Raw genomic sequence first — 24,338 nt, 5'->3', positions numbered from 1 at the left:
GCTTCGGCGTTAAAGCCTTAAGTTATTATGGTGTCATGCGTAGCGGCGGAAAGAAATGATTGTGAAGAGGGTCAGGGTGGATACAAACCTCGCTAAGAAGAGCGAGAAACGGGCAGACTTCATCGATGTCGAGAATCTACATGCCAGGTTTATTGATTATCAGAGTGTTGTGAGTTACGAGTACTCAGTTGGCCTCATGTTTCTTGGTACTGACTCTAGAGTGTGCAACACATGGAATGAAAGAACAGTGTTGTTTAGAGTGATGATTGACTCGTACTTGAGAGGAGGAAGCGAACTCTTGCAGTGAGCCTTCATGATGTCCGTACGTCTATTGATACAGCTGTGTACAAATAACCGATGCATGTGGCAGAGCAATGATAGACTTACTTGGCCTGAATAAGTGACGAAAATGGTGCCGTAATGAAAATAGTACTTTAGGTGGAGAGTTGACCGATATCTCTTGCCGTGATCGATGCCATATGTTGAGTGGTGAAAACGAAGTGAACTTATCCATGTCTTGTCCTCAAGAGTTGTAGAACTACAGCCTGTACTCCGCCTTTTCAAAAGACAAGAGAGTTCGTGTTCGTTTGTGTGGAGCGGTGAGCGATTGACCGCGGTACCCAGTGTACTTGGCGGTGAGGTCAGGGTCTACTTGTGAGTACTTGCCCAGCAATCAACAACTCACCGAGAGGGGCATTCTGGCAAGTCTCGTCGAGTAGACATGCGGTCAACAGGGCGACTCGCATCCGTTAAGTTCTGCGTAGTCCTTGCTGCGGTGTGTCCAAGCGGTGACGAACGTGCTAGTAAGTTGCAGTCGGCCAAAGACTGTACCATTCAACACCTGAGGTTGCACAGTTGGCAGACATGCTATGCCAGTCAGCGACCACCTGTCGTTGTTGACATTACGATATGGTTCGTACCTGCGTCAGTTTTCTCCGAGCTCATCTGCGGGCCCGATCGCAACGTGCTCTTATCGGCACACAAACCTCCAAAATCGGGTCGCTTACCGAAATGACGTCTCACATCTCACCAGTTTTAGCGGCGGGGTCTCTCGTCTCAAATTCCTACAAACTTTGTCCAGAACTCGAAAGACCGAGGGATCAGCGCTTTTGTGCTCGAAGAGCTCCACTTGTTTGGTTTCTGTTGTTCATCAGCGGTTCCAACACGTTGGCCGTGACGCTCGACGGAGCGTTTGGTGTGCGCGTGCGGCAGATGGGCCGTTGCCACGGTCGAGGGGTGATGCCTGAAGGGGAAGTTAATTTCCCCGGGCGCCAGCGCGGTTTAGGAAAGCAGGTGTTCGTGCGTGTACAACATGCTTTGTCGCAGATGAAGTTGTAGCTGCAGTGTTCTGCATGTTCGGAAGACGCTGGCGCAACTATTGATGACTTCGTCACTGCGTGCCTGACAGATGACCTGATGTCTTGACTGCAGAGTTTGACAGTCTGCAGATGAGGGCTTCGTGCTACCGAATGCTGCGCTGGCCAGTTGCGGGTGTCTGCATGGCGCGTTTCATCAACTCAGAACGTTGAGCGCTCGTTGCTTTTTATGCTGTGCCTTGCGACAGGAGACGTAGGGCGATGTGAGGTGCCTGACGCACGACTGAAGTTGATGAGAGTGAGACAATGGCAGACTCTGGAAGTGCGGCTCTCTAGCGATGTTTAACGCTACACTGGAGCACGTGTCGAGTGCTGGCAGTGGTCGAGGTCTGGCCGTGAAGGTACTCGATGCCATGTCTCGATACCTCGACGCGTGGGATCTGACAGATTGCCGGCAGTGCTAGTGTGACGCAAGCCGAGACGGGAGTGACGATGTGTTTCTGCAGTGTCGTTATGGCGCCGGTCGTGCCACGGTGGTGTTGAGTCGCGGCATGTGAAGTTCGGCGGGGAAGGCGCCAGGCTTCGAGAAGGGGAAGCTGCGGTCTAGCAGGCCCAAAGCGGCAGCTGTGCCAGCATGCTCACTCAGATCCAACACGGATCGTTGACCAGACCTAGTTGCTGGGTGTTGCTGTTTTGAAAGGGAGGAAAAAGAGTTGTTCATGACGACATGCAGGACTGATCAGGAGGTGGTTGTATCATACATCAAGTGGAAGGGTGCAGTGCTTTTGGCCAGTGGACTCCCAAACGCAGGCGGTGCATGAGTCGTCTCCTGTGCTCTGCCCTACGTAGGGCGGCTCCCTAGCATGCCATCAGTGCTGCACACGCCGTTTAGCCGGCACATGGCTGCGATCTTGGAAATGAGATGGAGGGGGGGCTAACGTGAAACTCATTTTGACGTCGTGTGGAGATGAGAAGCTGCAGACCTGGCAGGCCCAGTTGACCCATTCGGCGCGTGGGCTAGCACGCAGCAGATACGGAACCAGGATCCCACCAAGGCTGTCGGCTGCTGTCTGTGCAGGCAGTGGTTGAAATCTGCGCCGGCTGTTCTTCGACCGTGGACGAGAGCCAATTCTTCCATCCATCGCAGTTCATTCGTGCGTCCACCGATCCGACAGCCGTAGGAGCCCCTCTATTCGCTGAATCCTTCTCTGCACGCACCTGCACGTCGCTGGTTGCGCAGCACTGGACTGCGCTGGAAGACTGGACGTTGGGGGCGCTCTGTACCACGCTGGCACCCTAAGGGACCCAGGGTCAGCAGCTCTAGCAGGTCGCCGCTATGGACGACCGAGACAGCAAGGCGGCACACAGGCGGCTGTCCAAGAAGACACGAGAGCGGGCGCCGCCCCCCGTCAGCTACAATAACAAGTTCAGCACCGCGAACACCCTTAAACGCGCTCCCAGTGCCGCTTCCTATTTCGAGAGGTCTGGCAGCTACAACTCGGGGCTTGGCATCTCTCCAGCCGCGCACCCTGCCTCATCCTCCAGTAGCCTCCGGAGGTCCCCCTCGTTGCTCACGCCGCTGACCGAGAGCCGCACCGTCAATGCGAGCGGCGCATACGGCTTCCACGACACCCCGTCCACGCAGAGCAGGCTCCCTTCTAGCCACGAGCTGGTCGGCGACTCGTTCACCAACATCGTCGCCGGCGCAAACACGAACGTATCCTCGTATAGCTCCAAGCAGCTGCGCCCAACAGGCCCCGTGCATTCGCAGACAGCCGACGGACAGCCCTCACGGTTCAAGAAGAGCCCCCGCCTGCGCCAGTCGACGTCCTTCCAGCAGCTCGCCCGCAAGATGGATACCCCGCCATCGGGCACCAAGAGCCCGCGCAACCGGTACAGCGACGAGGGCGATGGCGTGAAGAACAGGAAGACGGACGGCGGCAAGAAGAAGGGCACCTTCAGCACCTTCATGAGCAACATGCTGGGCTCGCCGCGCCGCCCGACCATCTCGACGCCCACCAACCCCATGCACGTCACCCACGTCAGCATCGACAACGAGACGGGCGAGTTCACGGTATGTACCGGCATTGATTCTTCCTGGTGGTTCACGACAGAGCAGTTTCGATGTTTTCCCAGATACACTACTGCACTATGATCTGCTTGATCTGTTTATAGACCGCTGCTAACTCGGTTCAGGGTCTTCCCAAGGAATGGCAGCGCATGCTCCAGCAGAACGGCATTACAGAGCAGGAACAGAAGCAGCATCCCCAGGCCGCAATGGACGTTGTCAACTTCTACAAGAACAACGCCGAGAAGAACGGCGACGACGAGGTATGGGAGAAGATGGGCGCTGCTCACCCCCATCACCAGTCGCTCAACCCCGGCTACGGATCAGCCCAGCCCCTCAGTCCCCCGCAAAGTCCACGATTCCCACGCAACGAGCACGATAGCTTCGAAAACCCTCGAGCTCCACCCCCAGTACCTCTACCCCGCAGTCTGACGTCGCCCATACCGAACACGCCCCAGCTCAATGGCTCCATCATCCCTCACCGACCTGCTCCTCGCCCGCCAGGTGCTGCGTCAGGCTCAGCGAACCTCGTACCCAGCCGAGCTGCGCCTGCAGCGCCTGCAGCGCCTGCCCAGATAGCCACCCAGCAATCTCGCCAGGAGAATGACATGCCTCCGGTTGTCTACGCCTCTCCACAGGCCACGGATAGCGCCTATGGCACATCAACATCGTCAGCACCACGCAGCCGCGCAAATACTACAGGTGGCACTCCTCCGCGATTCGAATCTCCCTCCAACAGCCAAACTGCGATCTCGCCTGCTCAGCAATACCAGCAGCAGCAGGCTCAAGCAATGGCTGCGGCTCAACATTCCATGAGCAGCCACAAGCACCAGCCGCCTCATCTCGGTCGAAGCGTCAGCCAGAAGGTGCCGCAATCGCAACCATTCAATCATGGACCACCAGCACATGTACAGCCCTCGCCTCAACAGCAACTTGCCCAGCAAATGGACCCTCAAAACATCCCTCTACCTTCGCAGCAGGCACGCGTTGGCCCAGCACCCCGACCAAGGCAAAGACCGAGGCAAAGCCAGGGTCCTGACATTGTTGCCAAGCTCAACGCGATTTGCACAAACGCCGATCCTACAACTCGTTACCGCCAGCTGAACAAGATTGGTCAGGGTGCGTCCGGTGGTGTGTACCAAGCGTACGAAAATGGCACCAACAAGTGCGTAGCCATTAAGCAAATGAACTTGGAGCAGCAGCCCAAGAAGGATTTGATTATTAACGAGATCTTGGTTATGAAGGACAGCAAGCACAAGAACATCGTCAACTTCATGGACAGCTTCCTTGTACGAGGTGATCTGTGGGTCGTCATGGAGTACATGGAGGGTGGCAGTTTGACTGATGTGGTGACCTTCAATATCATGTCAGAAGGTCAGATTGCTGCGGTATGCAGGGAGGTTCTTCACGGTCTCCAGCACCTGCACTCCAAGGGGGTTATCCACCGAGACATCAAGTCTGACAACATTCTTTTGTCTCTGGAGGGCAACATCAAGCTCAGTAAGTAGTCTGCTTATGCGTGTTACGACAGACCTAACAGCCTTGCAGCCGATTTCGGATTCTGCGCACAGATCAACGAGCACCACAACAAGCGCACGACCATGGTCGGAACTCCGTACTGGATGGCGCCAGAAGTTGTTACTCGCAAGGAGTATGGTCGCAAGGTCGATATCTGGTCATTGGGCATCATGGCCATTGAGATGATCGAGGGAGAACCGCCGTACCTGAACGAGAGCCCGCTGCGCGCACTATGGCTCATTGCTACTAATGGCACGCCCCAAATCAAGGAGGAGCACGCGTTGTCACCTGTCTTCCGCGATTTCCTTGGGTTTTCGCTCAAGGTTGACCCTGATAAGCGCGCGAGTGCCCACGATCTTCTTGTGGTATGTATTTGTCCACCGTGACGTGTTGTGTAGACTAACGCACTCTAGCACCCCTTCATTCAGACATCAGAACCACTCAACACCCTCGCACCACTTGTTCTGTCTGCACGGAAAGCAAGAGCTGATGAGAGGAAGAAGAAGGGCGGTATGTGATTTGTTTCTTTCCAGGCCCTGGGTGTGTCTCATCCAGGAACCTAGGAAATGTTACAGCGCACACCAAGAACAACGATTCCTCGAACACCCACACGGAATCGTATGCCGAGTGGTATGGCAAAGCGGAAGCGTTCTGATGCGGTCGGATTGCACATCGCTGAGCCGACCGTTGAAACTTTGCGTTGGTTATGCATGCAAGCTGCAGGACCGACGTGTGTTAACATTCAAGCTTTTGGATCTAGGTCCCCCGCGTTCAAGCGACCACACATCTAGCATCTCGCACACGGCACGTATCGACGAGTACGAAGCGATCATCTGTAACCTTTGATGTACATCTCTAGACAGCATTGCGGAGCGATCGATCGAGCACATTGCAAGCACATTACGTTTTCGTATGCAGTCGACTTTTCAAGCGGCTTAGCATCCATCGACTACACTTTTGGATTTCCGGCTGGGTTTTGGCGTCGAGGAGAGCGAGTGTGCTGTGGTTTCAGCACGCATTTTCACGATTCATCATGTTCAGAAATGTTTGTGCCTTATACACCACTCTTCAATGTATAGTGTCTATACTACCTAGGCGGGCGTCATGATTACCAGGCTTGGCTACATGATCGGCATGAAAGTCGAATCTAGGATACACAAAACGCTCTCTTTGTCTCGTCTCATGCTATGTTGTGCCTTCGCTGAACAAAGCCCAGAAGATGAATTGCGATGCATTCAAGCCCGACAAGCTCTTGGATGGAGACAATCGATGCCCGTACACTGGTAGCGAGGACCCAACAAGGTGGATAATCAAAGGCCTTCTGAAGGCTAAACCGACATTACTCGAAAGAGACTTCGCACTCACCGCAGATGGAGAGAAATCCAACGTGAAAGGCCGTGCTCCATCACAGCCCAAAGCTGGACCATCAGCCTTGCCGAAGTGTGGCGCAGCAAGGTGTTCGCGTGTTCGCCGCCGTGCCGTCGTCATTCTCCGCCCCGCTAGGCCGTATCCTAGCTCGGCAGGAGCTCACCAAGCCTCCTACATACGACACCTCTGAGCCCTCACCCTTCGCTCAAGAGACGCCAACCGACCTCAAACCTCCCACGATACACAGCACCCTCACATTGCTGTCACCCCAAAGCACCTACTTCTTCGTCGATCGCCTCAACTGACTTCATCGAGCGGTCTCGACAGACTCTCGGCCGGGCGCAATAGGCAGCAGACATCATGTTCCGCGCGCAGTCGAATATCTTCGACGATGTCGTCGTCAAGGCCACAGACGAGAACCTGACGAGCGAGAACTGGGAGTACATACTGGTATGGCATACACCACTTGGGTTAACTGCGATCGCTGCCAGCTGCTGGAGTTCTGCACTTCGGACTACAGTGTGACGTTCGCTGCAGCGTGGCCACATGATCACACACATATACTGACATGCCGTCCCAGGATGTATGCGACAAAGTCGGCTCGTCAGACACAGGCGCACAACAAGCCGTCGCGGCTATGATCAAGCGATTAGCGCACCGCAATGCGAACGTACAGCTGTACACGCTCGAGCTTGCCAACGCCCTCAGCCAGAATTGTGGCGTAAAGATGCACAAGGAGCTAGCTTCACGCAGCTTTACAGATGCATTGCTGAGGCTCGCCAACGACAGGAACACACACCAGCAAGTCAAGGCCAAGATCCTCGAGCGCATGGGCGAGTGGTCTGAGATGTTCTCTCGTGACCCAGACCTTGGAATCATGCAGGGCGCTTACAACAAGCTGAAGTCGCAGAGTACGTGTCCAGGTAAAGTGCTGTAGAGGGCAAGACTTACATGTTCCAGACCCCAACCTGCGAGCCCCATCGAAACCACAGAAGACACAGATCTCCGAGACCGACCGCCAGAAGGAGGAGGAAGAGCTTCAAATGGCGCTGGCCATGTCGATACGAGAATCCAAGGGCGCCGCTCCCACGACTGCGAAGTCGAACGCTCCTCAAGACGCAAGCGCTGGTGCTAGCTCCAGTGCACAACCCGCACAGGCACAGGCGCCGGCACCACAGGGAACAACTGCGGCAACAGTCTCGCGAGTACGCGCACTGTACGACTTCCAGCCTTCCGAGCCCGGCGAGCTGCAGTTTAAGAAAGGCGACATCATCGCTGTGCTTGAGTCCGTGTACAAGGACTGGTGGAAGGGATCACTACGTGGCCAGACCGGTATCTTCCCGCTCAACTATGTCGAGAAGCTGCAAGACCCTACACGAGAAGAGCTGGAGAGGGAAGCGCAGATGGAGGCCGAAGTATTCGCGCAAATTCGAAACGTGGAGAAACTGCTTGCGCTGCTTAGCACAAGTTCACAAGGAGGAGGCGATGTTCGTGATAACGAGGAGATCACCGAGCTTTACCACTCGACGCTAGCCATCAGACCGAAGTTGATCGAGCTGATTGGCAAGTACTCGCAAAAGAAGGGTACGTCTCTCGAAATGCATCACACCGACAAGCGCTAACATTTCCTAGACGACTTCACACAACTGAACGAGAAGTTCATCAAGGGCCGCCGTGACTACGAATCGCTCCTCGAAGCTTCAATGACGCAAGCAGCACAGCCAGCATACGGTGGCCGCCCCACATACGGTGCATACAACGCACCCCCTCCATCTCAATACGCCGGCTACCCTCCTAGCTCCGCAACACCCCAACAAGACCCCAACCGCTTCTACGATGCCGGAGCACCACCATCACAACGCCCACCCCAATACCCACCCGCCGGCTCAAACCCAGCATTCTTCATGGTCCCACCCGGCGAACAGCGCCAGCAACAGACCCCAGCACCACAAGCTGGTCCTCCGTCAAACGCTTACAACGATCCAAGTCTGAACAGAGTACCAGTCGGCCGACCCCAAAGCTTCGCGCCACAAGAGCTGTCAACAGGACACTACGACTCACCCGTCGACAACAGGCAGTCCTTCCACGGCGCACCAGCCGGCGCTCCCCCGGCTGGGCAAGAGTACTCCTATCCACCACAGCAGCAGCAGCAGACCCAACCCCCCGGTTATCCGCCTCAATCCAGCGCACCTCAGGCGCAACAGAACCCATACGAGCACATCACTTCCCCACCTCCACAGCAACAGCAACAGCATGACCAGCAACCGCCGTCCGATCCCTACGCTCAGGCGCCGCAGCAGAACCAGTATGGCTACCCACCTCAACAGCAACCATCTCAGCCTGGATATGCACCGCCTGTGCCGCCGGGCGCTACGTCAAGTCCCGCACCGCAGAATCAGGGGTATTTGCCGTATAGACCCGGTGGGCAGGGGCCGAGTGCACCGGTTGGAGGAGGTGGTGATGAGGGCTTCTATAGATGAGGAAAGAACAATAGGGCACTTGAGGGAAGAGATTGACCAGTTGAATTGAAGACTTGCAAATACCACGAATCAAACCATCCCAGTGAGCAAACCCTCCACCTTCGTGACTCCTACTGCGCATCCGTCTTTTGCGCGTTGTCTGCGGAACCACGTCTTTCGCTTGATCGTTCTCCAGTTCGAGGTCTTTTGGGGCTTTGGTGGTGCTGCCTTGCTCTTTCCGTTTGTCTGACCGGATGCTGGCTTGGAATGTTCGCTGAGTTTGTGGTGCTGTTGCTGGAGCCTCCCGACGAGGGGTTTTGCAGTCCAGGCGGCCGAGGCATGCTCCCACGTCTTGCTCATTTTCTTTCTCGATTGCTTGACCAACAAGAAATTCCGCCAGATGGCGAGGACGAAGACCGTTAGGACAGTTGTCAGGAACCAGTACAGGCAGACCCACCTCGAGACAACGGGACCAGTGGTGCTGAGATCGAAGGTCCAGAAGCTTGTTCGGGACATTGTAGCGAAGAAGGTGCCGGGGAGGAAGACGAGAGTGACTGCAGACATCACTCTCATATCCGCTCCGTGCCGCAGTTTTGTTTCGTTGTCCTGACTCTGGAGTACTGCGTATAACTAGAGGCATTCAGTCTCTTTCTATGTGTGGGCCGCATGTAACCCAGCATTTACACCTGGTTTCGCGTCATTTCTAGTGGACTCTCGTTGCTTTCATCCAAGAGCTTGAAACCCCGCCTCAAATGTTCAAGACGAGCCGGAAGCTGTGCCGTCAACTGCGTCGATCGACGAGCCTCTGGCTTTTCAAGCTCCCTCAAGAAGAACTCGAACGCTTGAGTACTACTAGACAAGTCATCTCGCTTATCTACAGCTGGGTTTGCCAATTGCGTCAAGGCCCGTGGCATATCCTGGACATGCATTTCAGAATCAACTGATCCCGACAGTATGCCGATGTAGCTGCAACCCATCTTCTTGGCCAATGGCAGCAAGAGTCGTGTGTTACGTCCCATGTGCCCGCCCATTAGAGCATGCCTTGTCGACTCAATGTATTGGCAGAAGAAGAGGTTCTAACGCATATACAAATAATGTTTAGAGAGGGTTTAGCGCATGTTTCTGATTCTCTTCTTGGAACATGTACACGATTGCAAGCGTAGTCCTGGTGGGCACATGGTGATGGAGTGCCACGACTATGTTGTTCCACACCCCGAGACACAATGTGAGACCTGAATGGACTTCATTTGATATCAAGGTGTCGACTATTTGATCTTGTAGTCCGACAGGAATGAAAATCTGTGGACAGACCTGTTCATTACGTACCTACCCAGTCGGTGTTGCCAGGACGGGGGCTGAACATCATACATGAAATTGAGTACCGACCGCACAACTGAACACTGATGTGTAGGGTAAAAAATTGGTGAAGGAATCCTTGCAACTTAAAATCCTAAGGTGCATCCCTAAATGGAGAGACACACCATGTCCCGAGACAATTTGGCAGTTCGGAACTTCGGCGCCTCTGATGGGCAAATATGTAGAGTCGTAATTTATACACAATGTTCATGAAGCTATTCTCCCCCAGGCCAGCAGGCTCCGACCATAATCTCTGCAGTGATGGTCATGCCGTCGATCGTTTCATCAACGCCGTCAAACGACCCTTCGGCAATACTCTCCTGTCTACTAGCTACTTTAGGAGTGTTTTCAGATATCGGAGGACTGGAGAAGAAGACCGTTCAAGGAAGGTCATGTCCCCATGCTTTTGGAGATCATTTAGCGTAGGTGTGTGCATGCTGGGACCTCTGTAGTGTGGAGTAGATGATCCCTGCAGATAGACCCGAGCTGGCGGGATGCGCTATTATATCTTGGCATGCATCAGCCTGCATTAGCGCGTCTGTGAGCCGTCTGTATTCTACTGTAATAAAACGAACGCTATGCCGGGCTGGCATGGCCTATAGATAGATGTGGCGCATGCTAACGGCGAAAAAAACACAACAGCGAGAATTTCACTTTTTGAAATCAACGCAGTGTATCGCACACAGACGTCTGTTTGAGACGCCGTTTGACCAGCCACCACTTAGAAGCAGCGCCCACTGCTTCTGAGGCGTCATGGCAACACCGTGGCCTCGACGCCAGCAGATGACAATGATTTGGGTAAGAAATTTGGCTTTCACTGAAGTGTTACTGTTCTGTCATCATCTTCCATTCTTTCCAAACACCACAGCACCCCTTATACCAAGTGTCCTCGAATCTGCACTTACAGAGTGATCCTGTGTCGAATGCATGAATCGAAGAACGGTTTCCTGATCGACATTCTGGAGTATATTTGTCCGTCTCCAGCAAGTGTCTGTGCTCTGGCTCTCATGGTCGCAAACTTCGAAGGGTTTGCCAGAAACCCTCCAGTGTATCTTGCGGTGAGACAGCGGGACTTGGCTGGGCTCGTCTAACGAGAATGATTGCCCTCCTGCGCGACTCCTGAATCGATCAAGACAGGAGAGATGAGCTGCAAGGTAATCCTGTCCGCATGGAACCGTGTTACACTGTGCGTTGCTACGACAGCAACCTTGTGCAGGAGCTATTGCTTCTCCAAGCTCTGAGCATATGATAACCGCATCTGCGAGATTCGCCAGAACAAGCCAGCTCTGGCTTGTCTTGATCTTGAACTCCTTCATGGGACTCCCTCTTCCGGGTTCCAGGATAATGTCCATAAATTCAAATCCGTAGAGACATTTCCCCGTGCTTTTGGCCTTGCAGTGGACGGATGCAAGTAAATTTATGCTCAAGCCCAGCAACAAACTGCGGAGTTTAAAGCTGTCGTTCCCTTGGCCGCAAACAGTAAGATCTCCTTGGCCTTCGAGTGCTTCGACGACGATGCTTCCGTCATCATGAGGTTCGGCAAATGGTATTGGGTCTATGTTGATATCAGATCGAGGACTGTTTTCCACAAACCAGACATGTGCCATATGCAGCATTAGGCTCAATTTGGGAACGAGCCACGACCGCCGGTTGTGTACGTCAGAGATCAGGACAACATCTTTAGCAGTGTCGTACAGCATCTTGGTGTACTCCGATGCAGGGGGGAAATGGAGACGGTGTGAGAGGAAGGAGAAATTTGCTTGACCATTGACGCCTGCTTGTATTGGACTGGCAGACACAAGCTGGAAGCCTGTCGAGACTCCGCTGAGCTGCAAAGACCTCTCCTTGGTTCGGGCACCAGAATATGTGACAGTGGTAGGAAGGCTCGAAGTGCCTAGTTTGATATGTGCGGAATCGCACCACCCAACAAAGCATCGCATGGATTTGAATTGAGCCCAGTCTAGATCCTGCAGACGTTGACAACAATCAAGCTCGAAAGGGTTTATCTGGCGGTCCTCACTGATTTCCAGGTGGAATTGCACATAGGTGGGCTCCAATCGAACAGGAATCAAGACGGTATGGTATCCGGCAAGAACGACTCCACCACGTACTAAGATCGGATACTCAACAGCAGCGAGGCTGGTCATAAGGTTGAATGATAATTCCAGGCCTCTCCCAGTAGCTTCAACATGATCAGTGTCTTCGTCGTCTAGTACGAAGCATGACAGAAACAGCTTCTGCCAGCAACTGTGTTGAAGCTCCGGGAGTGGTTTTGAGAGCAGGGTGAAGGCTAGGGAAACATCGGATGACGACAGTCCTTGTCCAACTGTGGATCTTGAGTCGTGGTTCGATAGCGAGACCTGGCATGACGATAGGGAGAGACTAAATCTATCCGACGAAGGGTCCTGGCACGGGCTTCGGATTGCTCTACACAGCCAATCCAAGACCTCGATAAACTTGCCCAATTGGTGGCCACATACGGGATCCCCAATCTGGACCACAAGATCTCGTCCAGAAAAGGTTAGGGAGTAATCAAACTTTAAGTGATCCCACTTTTCGTACACTGTGTTTGTGTCAGCTACTTCAAAACTAAGAGGAGACTATACACGATTCTGCTTTTAATAAGCACTCACCATTCTGCAGCTGGAACCCTGGTTGCATTGCACAAAGCCTTGAGATGTCTTCTAGCAAATGAGTCCCTAGGGGACCCCAGCGCTGTTCAACATACTCAATGCATGGAAGAGCTCGTATCCTTCGAATCCCTTCGGTACCATCCGACGTCGACCGTGAACCCACAAGAGCTATGTTGTTCTGAAGTAGTTCTTTTGTCCAGCTCTCTGATCTTCTATCTTCCAACGATCCCTGTGCGCTCACCATAGCCAAAATCTCGCACTCGAATTGCATACAAACAATGGATCGTCCCAAGTCGCTGTGTTCAGTTTTTTGCAACAGTTGTCTGACACTGTGATAGGATCGTTGTCGAAGACTCGTCTGGCCAGAAGGCCCAGCTTGCGGGCCAGAATCTGTAATGGCCGCCCGGAGAACATCAACAACCTCTTGATGACCCCCACAAAATGCCGCTTGCAATGCACTACCATGTTCTCCCCCTCTTAAATGGGTACTCGCCCCAGCTTTGAGCAGGATCAATACCAGATCTTGAAAGCCTTGACTGGATGCTGCTTGCAAAGCACTGCCAAAATGGCCACCTTGCGCATTCACGTCAGCTCCTGCGAACAAAAGTCGCTTTACGATACCCTCATGCCCACTGCTGCATGCTGCCTGCAGCGCCTGGCCGTAGTAACCACCACTTGAGTGGACTGTTGCTCCTGCTGCTAACAGCATCTCTACTACGCCTTCGTTGCTTTTATGAGATGCAGTCTGGAGTGCGTTACCGTATATCCCCCCTGAGGCGTTCACATCGGCTCCCGCAGCGAGCAACTGCTCAACTACTTCCATGCAACCTCCATAGGACGCTGCTTGCAGTGCTGTTCCATACCCACCACCGCAAATGTGAACATCGGCCCCATGCTTCAACAACTGCTGGACAATCTTTGCATGACCTGCAAGTGAAGCTCCGTAAAGTGCGCCTCCGGATTCGTTGTCATGGGCATTGGGGTCAGCTCCAGCTGCTAGAAGACGTTCCACAACTATCTGTTTGCCAGTTTTCGAGGCAGCATAGAGGGGTGTTCCGTAAAGACCGCCACGCATCTCGAAATTAGAACCGTTGTCGAGCAGCATCTGCACAATCTTGTGATTGCCGCGAAAGCATGCAGCCTGAAGCGCATTGCCATAGCTTCCACCCTGCGTGTTGACGTCGGCGCCTTCGTCTAACAAAAGCTGCACGATAGGTTTGTACCCTCCATAAGCAGCAGCCTGAAGCGCATTGCCATAGCTTCCGCCCTGCGCGTTGACGTCGGCGCCTTTGTCTAACAGAAGCTGCACGATAGGTTTGTACCCTCCATAAGCAGCAGCCTGAAGCGCATTGCCATAGCTTCCGCCCTGCGCGTTGACGTCGGCGCCTTTGTCTAACAGAAGCTGCACGATAGGTTTGTACCCTCCATAAGCAGCAGCCTGAAGCGCATTGCCATAGCTTCCGCCCTGCGCGTTGACGTCGGCGCCTTCGTCTAGCAAAAGCTGCACGATAAGTTTGTACCCTCCATAAGCAGCAGCCTGGAGTGCGTTGCCATAGCTTCCGCCCTGCGCGTTGACGTCTGCACCATTACTGAGCAGGATCTTTACTGATGGCTCCTTGCCTCGGATCGCCGCGGCTTGTAATACGTTGCCGTAGTGACCACTCGCTGCGTTCACATCAGCGCCTCTGTTGATAAGCAGTTTCACAATGTCATCGTGACTTTCCATCAACGCTGCATACAAAGCAGTGCTCCCTGTTCTACCTTGCACGTTCACAGGAGCACCCCTATCGAGCAGCATCGTCACAACATACCCTTGACCTCGAAAAGAGGCGGCCCATAGCGCGTTGCCGTACTCTCCACCCTGCGCGTTGACATCGGCGTCTTTGTCGAGCAGCATCTTGACTACCTGCTCGTGGCCTCCGTATGAAGCTGCCTGCAGTGCGTTGCCGTAGTGTCCACCCTGCGCGTTGACATCGGCGCCTCTGTAGAGCAGCATCTTGACTACCTGCTCGTGGCCTCCGTATGAAGCTGCCTGCAGTGCGTTGCCGCAGTGTCCACCCTGCGCGTTGACCTCGGCGCCTTTGTCGAGCAGCAGTTTTGTGATCATGCTTAAGCCTAAGCATGCTGAGTAGTATAGCGGCGTAGCTACCCTTTCTAGACCTTTTCCTAGATCAGGTTCTTTCCGTGGATGATCTGGATCGCACAACTGAATCCAGTTGAGATATGCGGGTTTATCCATTGACATCAGACGCATCGCTAGTAGACTTCCTTCTGTCTCGTCCCCTGTTTTTCGAAGATGGATGCTCCAGAACTCTGCTGTATACCTTGCCAGTGCAGATGCCTTGAAGGTCTCTGTTGACAACGGCTGCTGGAACTGGGTCAAGTACATCAGACAACCTTTTGTTATCATGCTGTGGCATTCAGCCTTTTGCATGCTGTACTGCTTTGCCTGTCCTTGCTTGATCCGGTCTGATACAAGATACTCCTGAACTGAATAATGCGCCAGAGCGATGATTCGCTGTGCAGGCCTCTGTCTTCCCTCCGCCTCGTTCGTTGTAATGGTGACCAGACTGGAGCAGATGTTCAGCGCTTCTAGCGGATCTTCTAGCACTTCATCGCAGTTGAACGCTGGGTCGCGCGCCACGTCAATAGCGACAACTTCCGCAACCTCTTCAACAGACAGCGGCCGCGTAGAGAACGTCAGCCACTGCAGGATGCGCATTGCATAATTGCAGTCTTCTTTGCTTATAGCAGTGAGGATACGATCGTATGTCTGCTCTAACGTTTGCGGCAACGTGGCCAGCGACTTGCGCAGCGTCGCTCGATTGCGACAATTTGCTAACAAGTCAAGCTGACATACAGTCCACCGAAACCTACAGGATCATTAGCTAAAGCTCAGTGGAGGACTGGGTGACCACACGTACATCCCGTGAGCTCCATGCATCATTGCAGCCTCAATCTCTTGCATCATAGCAGCGTCTTTGTTCCATTTTGCCAAAGTCTTATCGTCAGACAGCCGTTGTTGAACGTATCGTTGTATGTCCTTGTCCACTACGTCCCTCTGAAGACAGATGGTGTCCTCTTCCTTGACATAACTCTCTAAAGAGCTCTCAATATCCCGCTCTTTCCGGCTGGTCATAAGTAGATGCACATTGTTAAGCTGCCACCCAGCCACTGTCTCAAGCACGTCCATCAGTTCTTGGCGTTGTGTGCATTCGTCGAGCGCATCGAGAACGATGTAGGCATGCGTGAACTGTTGCATCACCTGCGGTGTGACCTCCAGAAGTGCCTGCAATGATGGCCGTTGTTGTCCGTTCTCACAGGACGAGAACAATGCGTCAACGCCCTTCGGGATCTTAGACGAACACTGCAGGAGCTGGCAGAGCAACGAGCGAAGCATCAGCTCTGGGTCCTGTTTCGATCTATCGTTGAAGTCGAAGTAGAAGTATGCCGTCACCATACTAGCGTTCTCATGGCAGTGCTGCAGCAGATGCTCGATGATCGTTGAGCTCAGGATGGTCTTTCCACATCCCGGGATCCCATACAGCCATAGTCGCGACGCTGCACGCTCCTTCCATTCTGTGAACTTTGAACCATCCAGCAGCCAGAGGCCAGTTTCAACCTGCCGCTGCTTGTGCGCTTTGTGGTAGTTAGTGGACGGGTCAGGCGCCGAAAGCCAGCTGCAGACCCTCTCTTCTTGGCTGAGGCCTTCGTTATTCCTCATAACCTCCTTTCTCAGCCGGTCAAGTGCATTTTCTTCGCCTTCACCATAGATTAGCGGTAGATAAACGCCGAATATGCCCAGTAGACAGTATGCTCTATCTTCTTCGCGTGTCGTCAGGCGATTTACTGTCCAAGAGAAACGGTCGTCTACACTAAATTCGGACAATTTACTACCTGATAGAGCTTCAACAGGTATTCGTGTGATTTCGTGTATGATGTGTTTGAGCGACTCCCTGTCGCCTAGTCGTGCTCCATCGCTAGAGAAGAACTCAACCGATTGGGGAGCCAGAAGCTCCTGGAGGGTCCAGCCTCGGGTAAACCATCTGCTTTGAGCGAAAGCCAATTCGCCATCACCATCCAAGGTGCTGGAGTGGACGTCCGAAAGGTACACATAACACTTCTTCGCGTTCTGGTACCAGCGAAACATAGAGTTGATCGCTTCTTGGAGCTCTGAGCTGTTCGATTTGTCGATGCAGCAGGTGTCCACCCAGAAGTGGTTCAGACCGTCGCGTTTAGCTTGCTCAGCGCAGAAGAAAAGCTTCCGGTAACCCCCCTTGAGCTTTGCATCGACCTCCCCTATATCTTTGTGGCTCTGAAGATCCTTATATGCCACCTCTTGCCCGTTCCAAGTGTGTGACAAGATCGCATAGGGGGGGATCTGATCGGCAAACAAGTCGTCGGTCCAGCTGAGCCTCCCATCGCGTGCAGTGTATAGCAGTCGCATAGAGTCGTGGTTCGGTCTGTGTGCGCAAGCGGTAGAAGAGGGTCTAGGAGCTTCCAAGCAGGCTGGAGGAATCGATAACGTACAATGTATGCGTCGAGTCAATACGATGTATGTGTCGAGTTCGTTGTAAGTGCTAAGCGGTGGGCTGCTAAATACGAGGTTAAGGAAGCAGCCTTGATGTGTCACAGTGTAGAAGGCTGTTTGTTGAGGCAGGCTGCGGTTCGAATACCAGGAGGCGCAGCCTCCTTACGCCGCGATGTGAGCCTGGGTGGGCAGGCCTGACGACGTACATATAGACGAGAACTGCCTTATTCCTCGCACTTGTGGCTATCGCACGACTAAGGGCGTGATGCGATAGTGCAGAAGTGCAAATTATAGACTTGGGTTCCAGTGAACAATTAGACGTCCGTGTAGCGTGCTGGCCGCGCAAGGACACACGCTGGCTTCAGGTCGCTGTCCCGCCACGGGCCGTCGCGCAACGCAGCGACACCACTGACAGCCGTGCCGAGCAACACGTTCACTTGACCTAGCATTACCCCGTGGTCTCGGCGTGGAGAGCAATATTTTACTACACAACATGCAAAGTTAACGTTACTGACCATAGCCACACTCTCAACATAGAACAGCTTACCGGGACCAGCAGCATGCGCCACACCTCTGTTCAGAAAAGCAGAGTTGGTATAGCGCTGAATTCATTACAATAAGATACAAGAGTCGTTAACGCGCTAATGCAAGGCTGATGTGTGCTAAAATGTCATCTTGGGCCTATCTGCAGGAATCACCTCCTCCGTACTGCGGAGGTCCTGGCATGCACACGCCTATGCTGAAGTGATATCAAAAGACGAGGGAAATGACCTTCCTTGAATGCGCTTCATCCTCAGACCTCCGATATCTTAGAAAACTTCTCAAGTGGCGAGTAGACAGGGGGGTATTACCAAAGGATTGTTTGGAGGCGTTGACGGGATGATCGACAGCATGATCAACACTGCTGAGACCACAGTCGGAGCCTGCTGGTGTGGAGGATAAATACTTTCACAAACATCTTATTATGACAAAAGCTCAACGGACATGCAGATGGGAGGCGCCGAAGGTCCGAACTGCCAGTTCGTCTCGGGACATGGTGTCTCTCCACTTAGGGATGCACCTGAGTACCCCTGACATTGTTCCAGCGCAACGTAAGTTCAAGCTGCAGAATAACGATGATGTGTATCACCAAACCCAGGATCATATAGTACCGCCTAATCCAAACTTTCTTCAGCACTTCTGACCCTGCAAGCATCAACGATGAAGCAAGGGGCACCGATGACCATCCTGGCAATTCTCTACCACTTGCAGGCTTGTACGTGACCGCAGCGTATAACTGAAACGGTCCGTTCAGAGGATCAACAAACCGAGTCTGTCGAAGATGTGAATAGATGATGAAAGCTTGTGGCGGGAAGCGACAGGTGAGAAGCAGTTTCCAGGTGTGCAGGTGGCAGCGAAACCACGATTGCGGATTGTTAGCGACATTTACTGTGCGATACTTCGAAGGGAAGAGAATCGAACTCGCGTAGGACCTGCGCTTCGGGGAAGAGCAAGTAGTTCGCGAACCAGACGGCGAGGATTTTGGCTTAGATACCGATTCGAATCCCGATACCGTATATGTCATTGTTGCCTTCGAAACCGCATTCGGGTTCGTCTGTGGAGCGAGGAAAGGCGGTTATGAGGAGGCAGGCAGAAGGCGGATATTGGGAGGGCGGAAGGAGGTACATGCCGGAGATCGTAGAAATCAAAAGCAACGCTGAACGCAAACAACAAGACGACGGAACCTACCAGCAGACATATGACGCATTTTGCTAATATATCTGTTTGCGTTTTCTGTAGGCAACGATGGTGCAACGCTGCGCCGCATCCAGCAGGGGGTTGCTGGCTGTAAGCGCCCGGCTGCGCGCGTATCAGGATTCTCAGGCCTCTCGACACCACAATGTGCAGGCGCGTATCCGATACCACATTCTAGACACAACGATGGTGCGGCTTGTTGATACGTGTGCGAGGCAGTCTGGCGGTGGAAAATATGAAGTTCAGAAGGGAGATGGTTGCAAGACTCGACGTAACGAAAGCAGGTGCAGGGAAGTGGAAAGATGAATCAATGCTTAATCCAGACAGACTGTTCGCATGCCGTAGCTATGCTAAGAACCAGCCATAATGGGCTACCTGCAGTTGTGTGCCGAAATCGAACTCCCAGAAACTCCAGCCAAAGTAGAATGTGTATGCTCGATATTTCGCAATTGAACATTTCGTGTCGTCATCATTATACCGTGAATACCGATTGATTCAACAGGCTGTTGTTGGTTTACATGACAGTGCATGGGATGCAGCAGCATGAGCAATCGTCGGTCGAGAGGCAGCTGCACTTGCCGGGCTGAGGCTTGACTACAGAGCCAGCGGATGAAGAGATGGTAGAGGCAGGCATTTTTGTAGCTTGAAGCTAGAATTTCTCGAGACAGATCGTAGGGGGTTTTGTAAATGTGCGCGGAGGATCGAAGAAGGGGTGCTTTCGAGGAGAGCTGGCGTTTGGCGGGCGAGCTGCAAGAGTGCTGTGACGATGTTAGCCGCTTTCGTGACACCACGTGTCCAGGGCAGCCTTACCTGATGTGCGCGAAGAGGAGCTACGAAGTCGGATTGAAAGAGAGAAAGCAAAGGTTATCTTCAGGGGAGTGGGCGATTTATGATTGCGTAGGGACTGTTCTCGAGCCCTGCTTATGCCCGAGAACGCTAAACCTGGAACAGCTTGGCGTGAATTGCAGATGACGTCTCACTTCAAGGCGGTGCACGCGGTCGTGGCGCAAACGCCGCAACTTCGGGAGTACTTGCGCATGGGCTTTTTTCTGCAGAAATAGAAACATTTAGTACTCTCCAATGGCTATCACAAGCTTCTCAAGATAGGCACACAGATTTCGATCTTCCAAGTTGGATTTCGTTAACTTGATCATGTAGCAACAGATTCTGGCTTCGTCACAGGGATGATCTCGGATCTTGCGAGTATTATACGTCCCTCCAGTTAGGTTCTTTCTTCTCCGCCCAAGGCGTTGCGACAGCTGCATACATGGTTAGTGTAACATCGAAAAAGTACTTGCAGGATACGTACCATTGCTATCTCCAAACGGATCATCATCATCCTCTGGCTCGCTATCTGGATCAGCTCGTTGCTTGCCCGCCGCAGGAACAGGAGCAGGAGCAGGAGGCATAGGAATGCTCATTGGCCGAGGCGGCTTCGCAGGAGGTGTCTCTTCCTGTATCTTCAAGCTAGCCATCTTCGCCTGAGCAATGTCTGACTCGTCCTCACTGTCACTGTCATCATCGTCTATGCTCTTATCCATGATCTCGAAAGCCATGAGTCCCTTCACGAGCTCGTCATTGGCATTGAGCAGGCCACCGATGTACTGCTCGGACTCAACAAGGTGGATGTAGCGTAGGATTTGGCGGCGGAGCTGCTTGCAGGTTTCAAAGCGCTTCATAACCTCCGGGTTGTCGCTGACGCGCTGCTGCTCTCGATTGATAAGCTGCAGCCCATTCAGGAGATTTGCGCTTGCGACGTTGGCTGAAGCCATCGTCTCCAACATCTGACCCTTCTCTCTCTCAAGATTGAACTTCTGTCCTTTCGGAGTCTTCTTGTCCTTCTTGCTTCTACTGAAAAGCGAAGAGCCACCGGATGATGTAGTGGAACCTAACGCCACCGGTCTGCTTGACGATGAAGACGTGTGTGGAGGGTCAGGTCGTCGAGGCTGAGGCGTAGGTGACGGCGAGTGCTCTTCGCGCTCACGGGCTGCTTCAGCGTCTTGTTCGCGGATAATTCGAGATTGCTGTGGCTGAGGTCGACTCTTGCGAGGAAGCTCTTTGTGTAGGGCTGCGATGCGCTCGAGACCAGGCGTGCCTTTGTACGCGACAGCCCACTGTCGAAAGAGAACATTCACCCGCTTGCGAACATCAACATCGGCTGTCTCGTCGCGAGCCAATATACGTAAGCGTTCCAGAAGAGGCTCGTCTGCGAAAGCTTTTTGAAATCTTGAACCTGCATTCTGGATCAAAGCGTCTAGTATCACCAATGCACGGATCTGGCGATGCGCGTCTCCATACTTCCTACTCTTTTGTCAGTCTTTGTCGTCTACATGAGCCAGATAACATACAACTTCTTTCGCAGTGCACGTGCTGCTTCAGTGGGGCCGGTTGACTGGATACGAATGACTTCGATGAGGTCAACGACACCGCCGATGTCCTACAATTATCAGTATCTGAGCTATTTATATCGAAGAAAGGGTTGCTTACGTTCTCTTCATATTGTTCGCTGGTCAAACGATCTATTTGGACCGTGACAGCCGAGAAAGGTTTCGCCTATTGTCGATCCATGACTTTAGTACTTTGCGGCAGTGTTTGAAGAAACAAAGTGGACATGGGTTCTCAAAGATAGGAAGATCGGCATAGACATCAGGCGTCTTGTGATGATGGAGAGGCTTGCGGATAGGTTTGGACTTGGGTATCTCCCAACTGATAACGCTCTGACGGTACGAAGGCAGCGCTTGGAAGTCGCAGGATACCATCGATTCAACAGAGATCACGCGACAGAGTGCTTTGCCTTCCAGCAATGGCTCGCATCCAAGGTTCAGAAATCCAGAGTCCATGATGGGGAGCTTGACGCTAAAGAGTGCTGGACAGGGAGATACGAAAAACGACTTTGGTTGTTGTCGAAACGTAGGGCTTGAAGAGACGTTTTATACAGCTATGAAGCTTAGAGTTGACTTACCGGCATGTCGAAAGGTTATCTGAACGAGGCTCTACCTTCCAACGCCAGCTATAATTGGGTACCGAGAGTATATGTGAACCGCCTGGAACGGACAGTGCTGTTTCGTTTGGCCGAATGAGGAGGTGTGGTGGGAAACCACACGACTTGCGTTCGGATGTCTGATTCAGGACCAATGCTGAGGGTTGGTCGTAGAGAGCCGGTGTTACAGAAGACAGAAATAGCGCCCCGCAGCGATCGAGGATGTCGATTGTGTCAGCAACAACTGCAGAACGTTCGAAGTCGATGTCGTTGGTGTAAGAAGAAGGTCCAGTATGTTGATCGTACGCAGCCTGCTCAGTAATGCAGTGAATGGAGCTGCCTTGATCTGGAGCTCCGGAATGCCCCGCGCTAGTGGTGGGGGCATTGACCAGGCGCGACACAGCCTCACGCCTTGGGTACACCTCCTTCCTTCCGCCCTTACATGATCTACACCTCACTCTCCGCTACTCACATCGTATGGCTGAGCCATGGAAGTCATCAATACGGCGAATACGTTGTACCAAGGGTGGGATGTGGAGGCGATGAGAGAAGCTGGTGACGCCGCGTGAGAAGCCCAAATTACGCGTCCACTCATCAATCTCCATCATCCATCGCTCCTGCTTTAATTATGCACTAACAATCGGTGTACAGAAGCTATGCGCATGTCTCATCATCTCCAGGCTTCACTGCCATCAATCAATGTTCACCGCAATTGCTCCCATCTCTTCAGCCCTCAGCAATCTCTCAGACACAGCATAACCAGGCCAGGGTGCGTACTACAGGCAAGTCAAGTCGACGCAGAAACCCGACTGTAGCAACATACCTGGGCTTAGGCGATTCAGCAGAGCCTGCGCATCTGGTCAAGTACGCACCAACACCAGATGGGCAGTCTCCACCACAGCCCACGTGGAAGCGTCGAATGCCACGAAACGGCGAAAAGGTGTCAACAAGAAAGAAGGCCAACACAGATAGCAAGAAAGTGTCAAACCAAAGGCGCGTATCCGAGAACCTTCGTGTCACCAAGCATCTCAATCAGTCCGTTACAAATAAATTAGATGGCTCTACTGAAGAACCTCTGCCTACACCTGCCTCCGCCATGGTATCTGCAGCAACGGCTCCAGCGAGTGAGCGACGACGAACAGAACATCAAGAGCGAGTATCACACAATATCACTGTGGAAAGTAGTGCTGCTCTGCCGGTTCAGACGTCTCACGCACATTCTGCGGACGACGACGACGACGACGACGACTTTGGTCAGCTATGCTTTGACTTCGAGCCAAGTTCTCGCACTGCTAACGACTCGATGTGCTCAGCATATACCTCAGAGCTGACGGAGCATGCTGAAATGCAGTTCGACGATGACGATTTCGATGATGATCTTATGGATGACGACCTTCTCGACCTGACAACAGATACAATTGATGTTTCAAGCAGCCCTAAACTCCAGTCAAGTTCACCCATCAAGATTCACATTGCAGATGAATCAGTTCAACAGACACAGATGCCTGGCACATCTGCAGACACCGCTGTCGTGCTTGACGAAAAGGTCAACAGCTCGGGTCCTATGTCGAAGAAGTTTGTATCCCCAGTCACCCTGACCACGCGACTACTTGCAGCAACCGGCTACGAGGCTCGGAAGCCGATCGTCAGACCAGCTTTTCCTGCTGCAGTTCGTGACCGCTCGCCCATCATTGGTCTGTCGCCCAATACCTTGCTGAGAACCTGCTTCCGTGTCGGTGAAGCTATTAATCAGAGCTGTCAAGCGACAAAGACAGGCAACCATATCCTTATCGAGCTGTACGCCAGAGTGCTGAACTCCGATCGTGACGACATACAGCAACGGTTTACGTTTTGCGATCTGTTTCATGCGAAACTACCGTACATCCAAGCAACCTACGCTGCCGCAATATGGAAGACTGTTCAGCTATTCGAGTATGACAGTGCACGCCTATTGTCACAAGGCAGAATCTGCCGGTGCATAGGCACGATGAAGCGTAACGGGAAGGACTGGGTTATGACAGTGCTGAACATCTGGGAGGCGACCTGGGACGATGTTCAATGGGTGGAAGGTATTGTCAGTTCTTGATCTGGGGAAGTTGCTGGAAGGTTATCAGGGGTACACCATCAGGGTGGACTGAATGTGAGACAATCTTCAGAGGATTTGTTCGAGGCTGATGGGATGTACTACGACGTCGTATAATGACTTTACATCAACAAATGTATCTCTGAAACATTGAGTCTTGCAGCAAAACGAAAGATATTGTCATTGTACAGTTGCGATGGTGAAGTTTCGCGCAATGAATTAAGAGCGGTGATTGTGACATAATCGCGCTTGCCACGTGAGATTGAGTACCCGCCCCGCTTCATCCACCCCA

The 24,338-nt window shown here is 52.9% G+C and overlaps 8 protein-coding genes across 8 annotated transcripts; 4 read left to right on the top strand and 4 right to left on the bottom strand.

Annotated features, from left to right (window-relative positions):
* Window positions 1-608: 608 nt before the first annotated feature.
* BU25DRAFT_155419 (uncharacterized protein) lies at window positions 609-1,425 on the top strand. The gene has a single exon (XM_033700666.1). The coding sequence runs from the start codon at window positions 910-912 to the stop codon at window positions 1,336-1,338; it is 429 nt and encodes a 142-aa protein (XP_033558755.1). The 5' UTR covers window positions 609-909; the 3' UTR covers window positions 1,339-1,425.
* A 1,227-nt stretch (window positions 1,426-2,652) lies between these two features.
* Window positions 2,653-5,420, top strand: BU25DRAFT_347796 (Pkinase-domain-containing protein; the record flags this gene model as incomplete). Its single annotated transcript, XM_033703168.1, has 4 exons — window positions 2,653-3,390; window positions 3,492-4,884; window positions 4,933-5,267; window positions 5,316-5,420. The coding sequence occupies 4 exons, from the start codon at window positions 2,653-2,655 to the stop codon at window positions 5,418-5,420; spliced, it is 2,571 nt and encodes an 856-aa protein (XP_033558754.1).
* A 1,125-nt stretch (window positions 5,421-6,545) lies between these two features.
* On the top strand, window positions 6,546-8,785 carry BU25DRAFT_155411 (uncharacterized protein). The gene is made up of 4 exons (XM_033700665.1): window positions 6,546-6,720; window positions 6,851-7,181; window positions 7,231-7,854; window positions 7,903-8,785. Exons 1-4 carry the CDS (start codon window positions 6,631-6,633, stop codon window positions 8,748-8,750), a joined length of 1,893 nt encoding a protein of 630 aa, XP_033558753.1. The 5' UTR covers window positions 6,546-6,630; the 3' UTR covers window positions 8,751-8,785.
* BU25DRAFT_155358 (uncharacterized protein) lies at window positions 8,785-9,795 on the bottom strand. Its single transcript, XM_033700664.1, has one exon. The coding sequence runs from the start codon at window positions 9,300-9,302 to the stop codon at window positions 8,820-8,822; it is 483 nt and encodes a 160-aa protein (XP_033558752.1). The 5' UTR covers window positions 9,303-9,795; the 3' UTR covers window positions 8,785-8,819.
* A 4,712-nt stretch (window positions 9,796-14,507) lies between these two features.
* On the bottom strand, window positions 14,508-14,825 carry BU25DRAFT_347911 (ankyrin; the record flags this gene model as incomplete). Its single annotated transcript, XM_033703176.1, has 1 exon — window positions 14,508-14,825. A coding segment is annotated over one exon (318 nt), but the record flags the coding sequence as incomplete, so codon positions are not given.
* A 777-nt stretch (window positions 14,826-15,602) lies between these two features.
* On the bottom strand, window positions 15,603-17,165 carry BU25DRAFT_433474 (HET-domain-containing protein; the record flags this gene model as incomplete). The annotated part of the gene is made up of 1 exon (XM_033708782.1): window positions 15,603-17,165. One exon carries the CDS (start codon window positions 17,163-17,165, stop codon window positions 15,603-15,605), a length of 1,563 nt encoding a protein of 520 aa, XP_033558750.1.
* Window positions 17,166-20,111: 2,946 nt separating this feature from the next.
* BU25DRAFT_413449 (uncharacterized protein) lies at window positions 20,112-22,269 on the bottom strand. Its single transcript, XM_033707039.1, has 5 exons — window positions 21,946-22,269; window positions 21,471-21,536; window positions 21,332-21,420; window positions 20,293-21,284; window positions 20,112-20,242 (listed from the first exon to the last, which is right to left on the bottom strand). Exons 1-5 carry the CDS (start codon window positions 21,949-21,951, stop codon window positions 20,190-20,192), a joined length of 1,206 nt encoding a protein of 401 aa, XP_033558749.1. The 5' UTR covers window positions 21,952-22,269; the 3' UTR covers window positions 20,112-20,189.
* A 136-nt stretch (window positions 22,270-22,405) lies between these two features.
* Window positions 22,406-24,182, top strand: BU25DRAFT_413448 (uncharacterized protein). The gene has a single exon (XM_033707038.1). It carries the CDS (start codon window positions 22,883-22,885, stop codon window positions 24,047-24,049), a length of 1,167 nt encoding a protein of 388 aa, XP_033558748.1. The 5' UTR covers window positions 22,406-22,882; the 3' UTR covers window positions 24,050-24,182.
* Window positions 24,183-24,338: the final 156 nt, after the last annotated feature.

Source organism: Macroventuria anomochaeta (assembly GCF_010093625.1).
Source record: "Macroventuria anomochaeta strain CBS 525.71 unplaced genomic scaffold BU25scaffold_30, whole genome shotgun sequence".
Classification (NCBI taxonomy): domain Eukaryota; kingdom Fungi; phylum Ascomycota; class Dothideomycetes; order Pleosporales; family Didymellaceae; genus Macroventuria; species Macroventuria anomochaeta.
The sequence above is the reverse complement of the archived record's forward strand: the minus strand, read 5'-3'. Positions and strand labels throughout refer to the sequence as shown.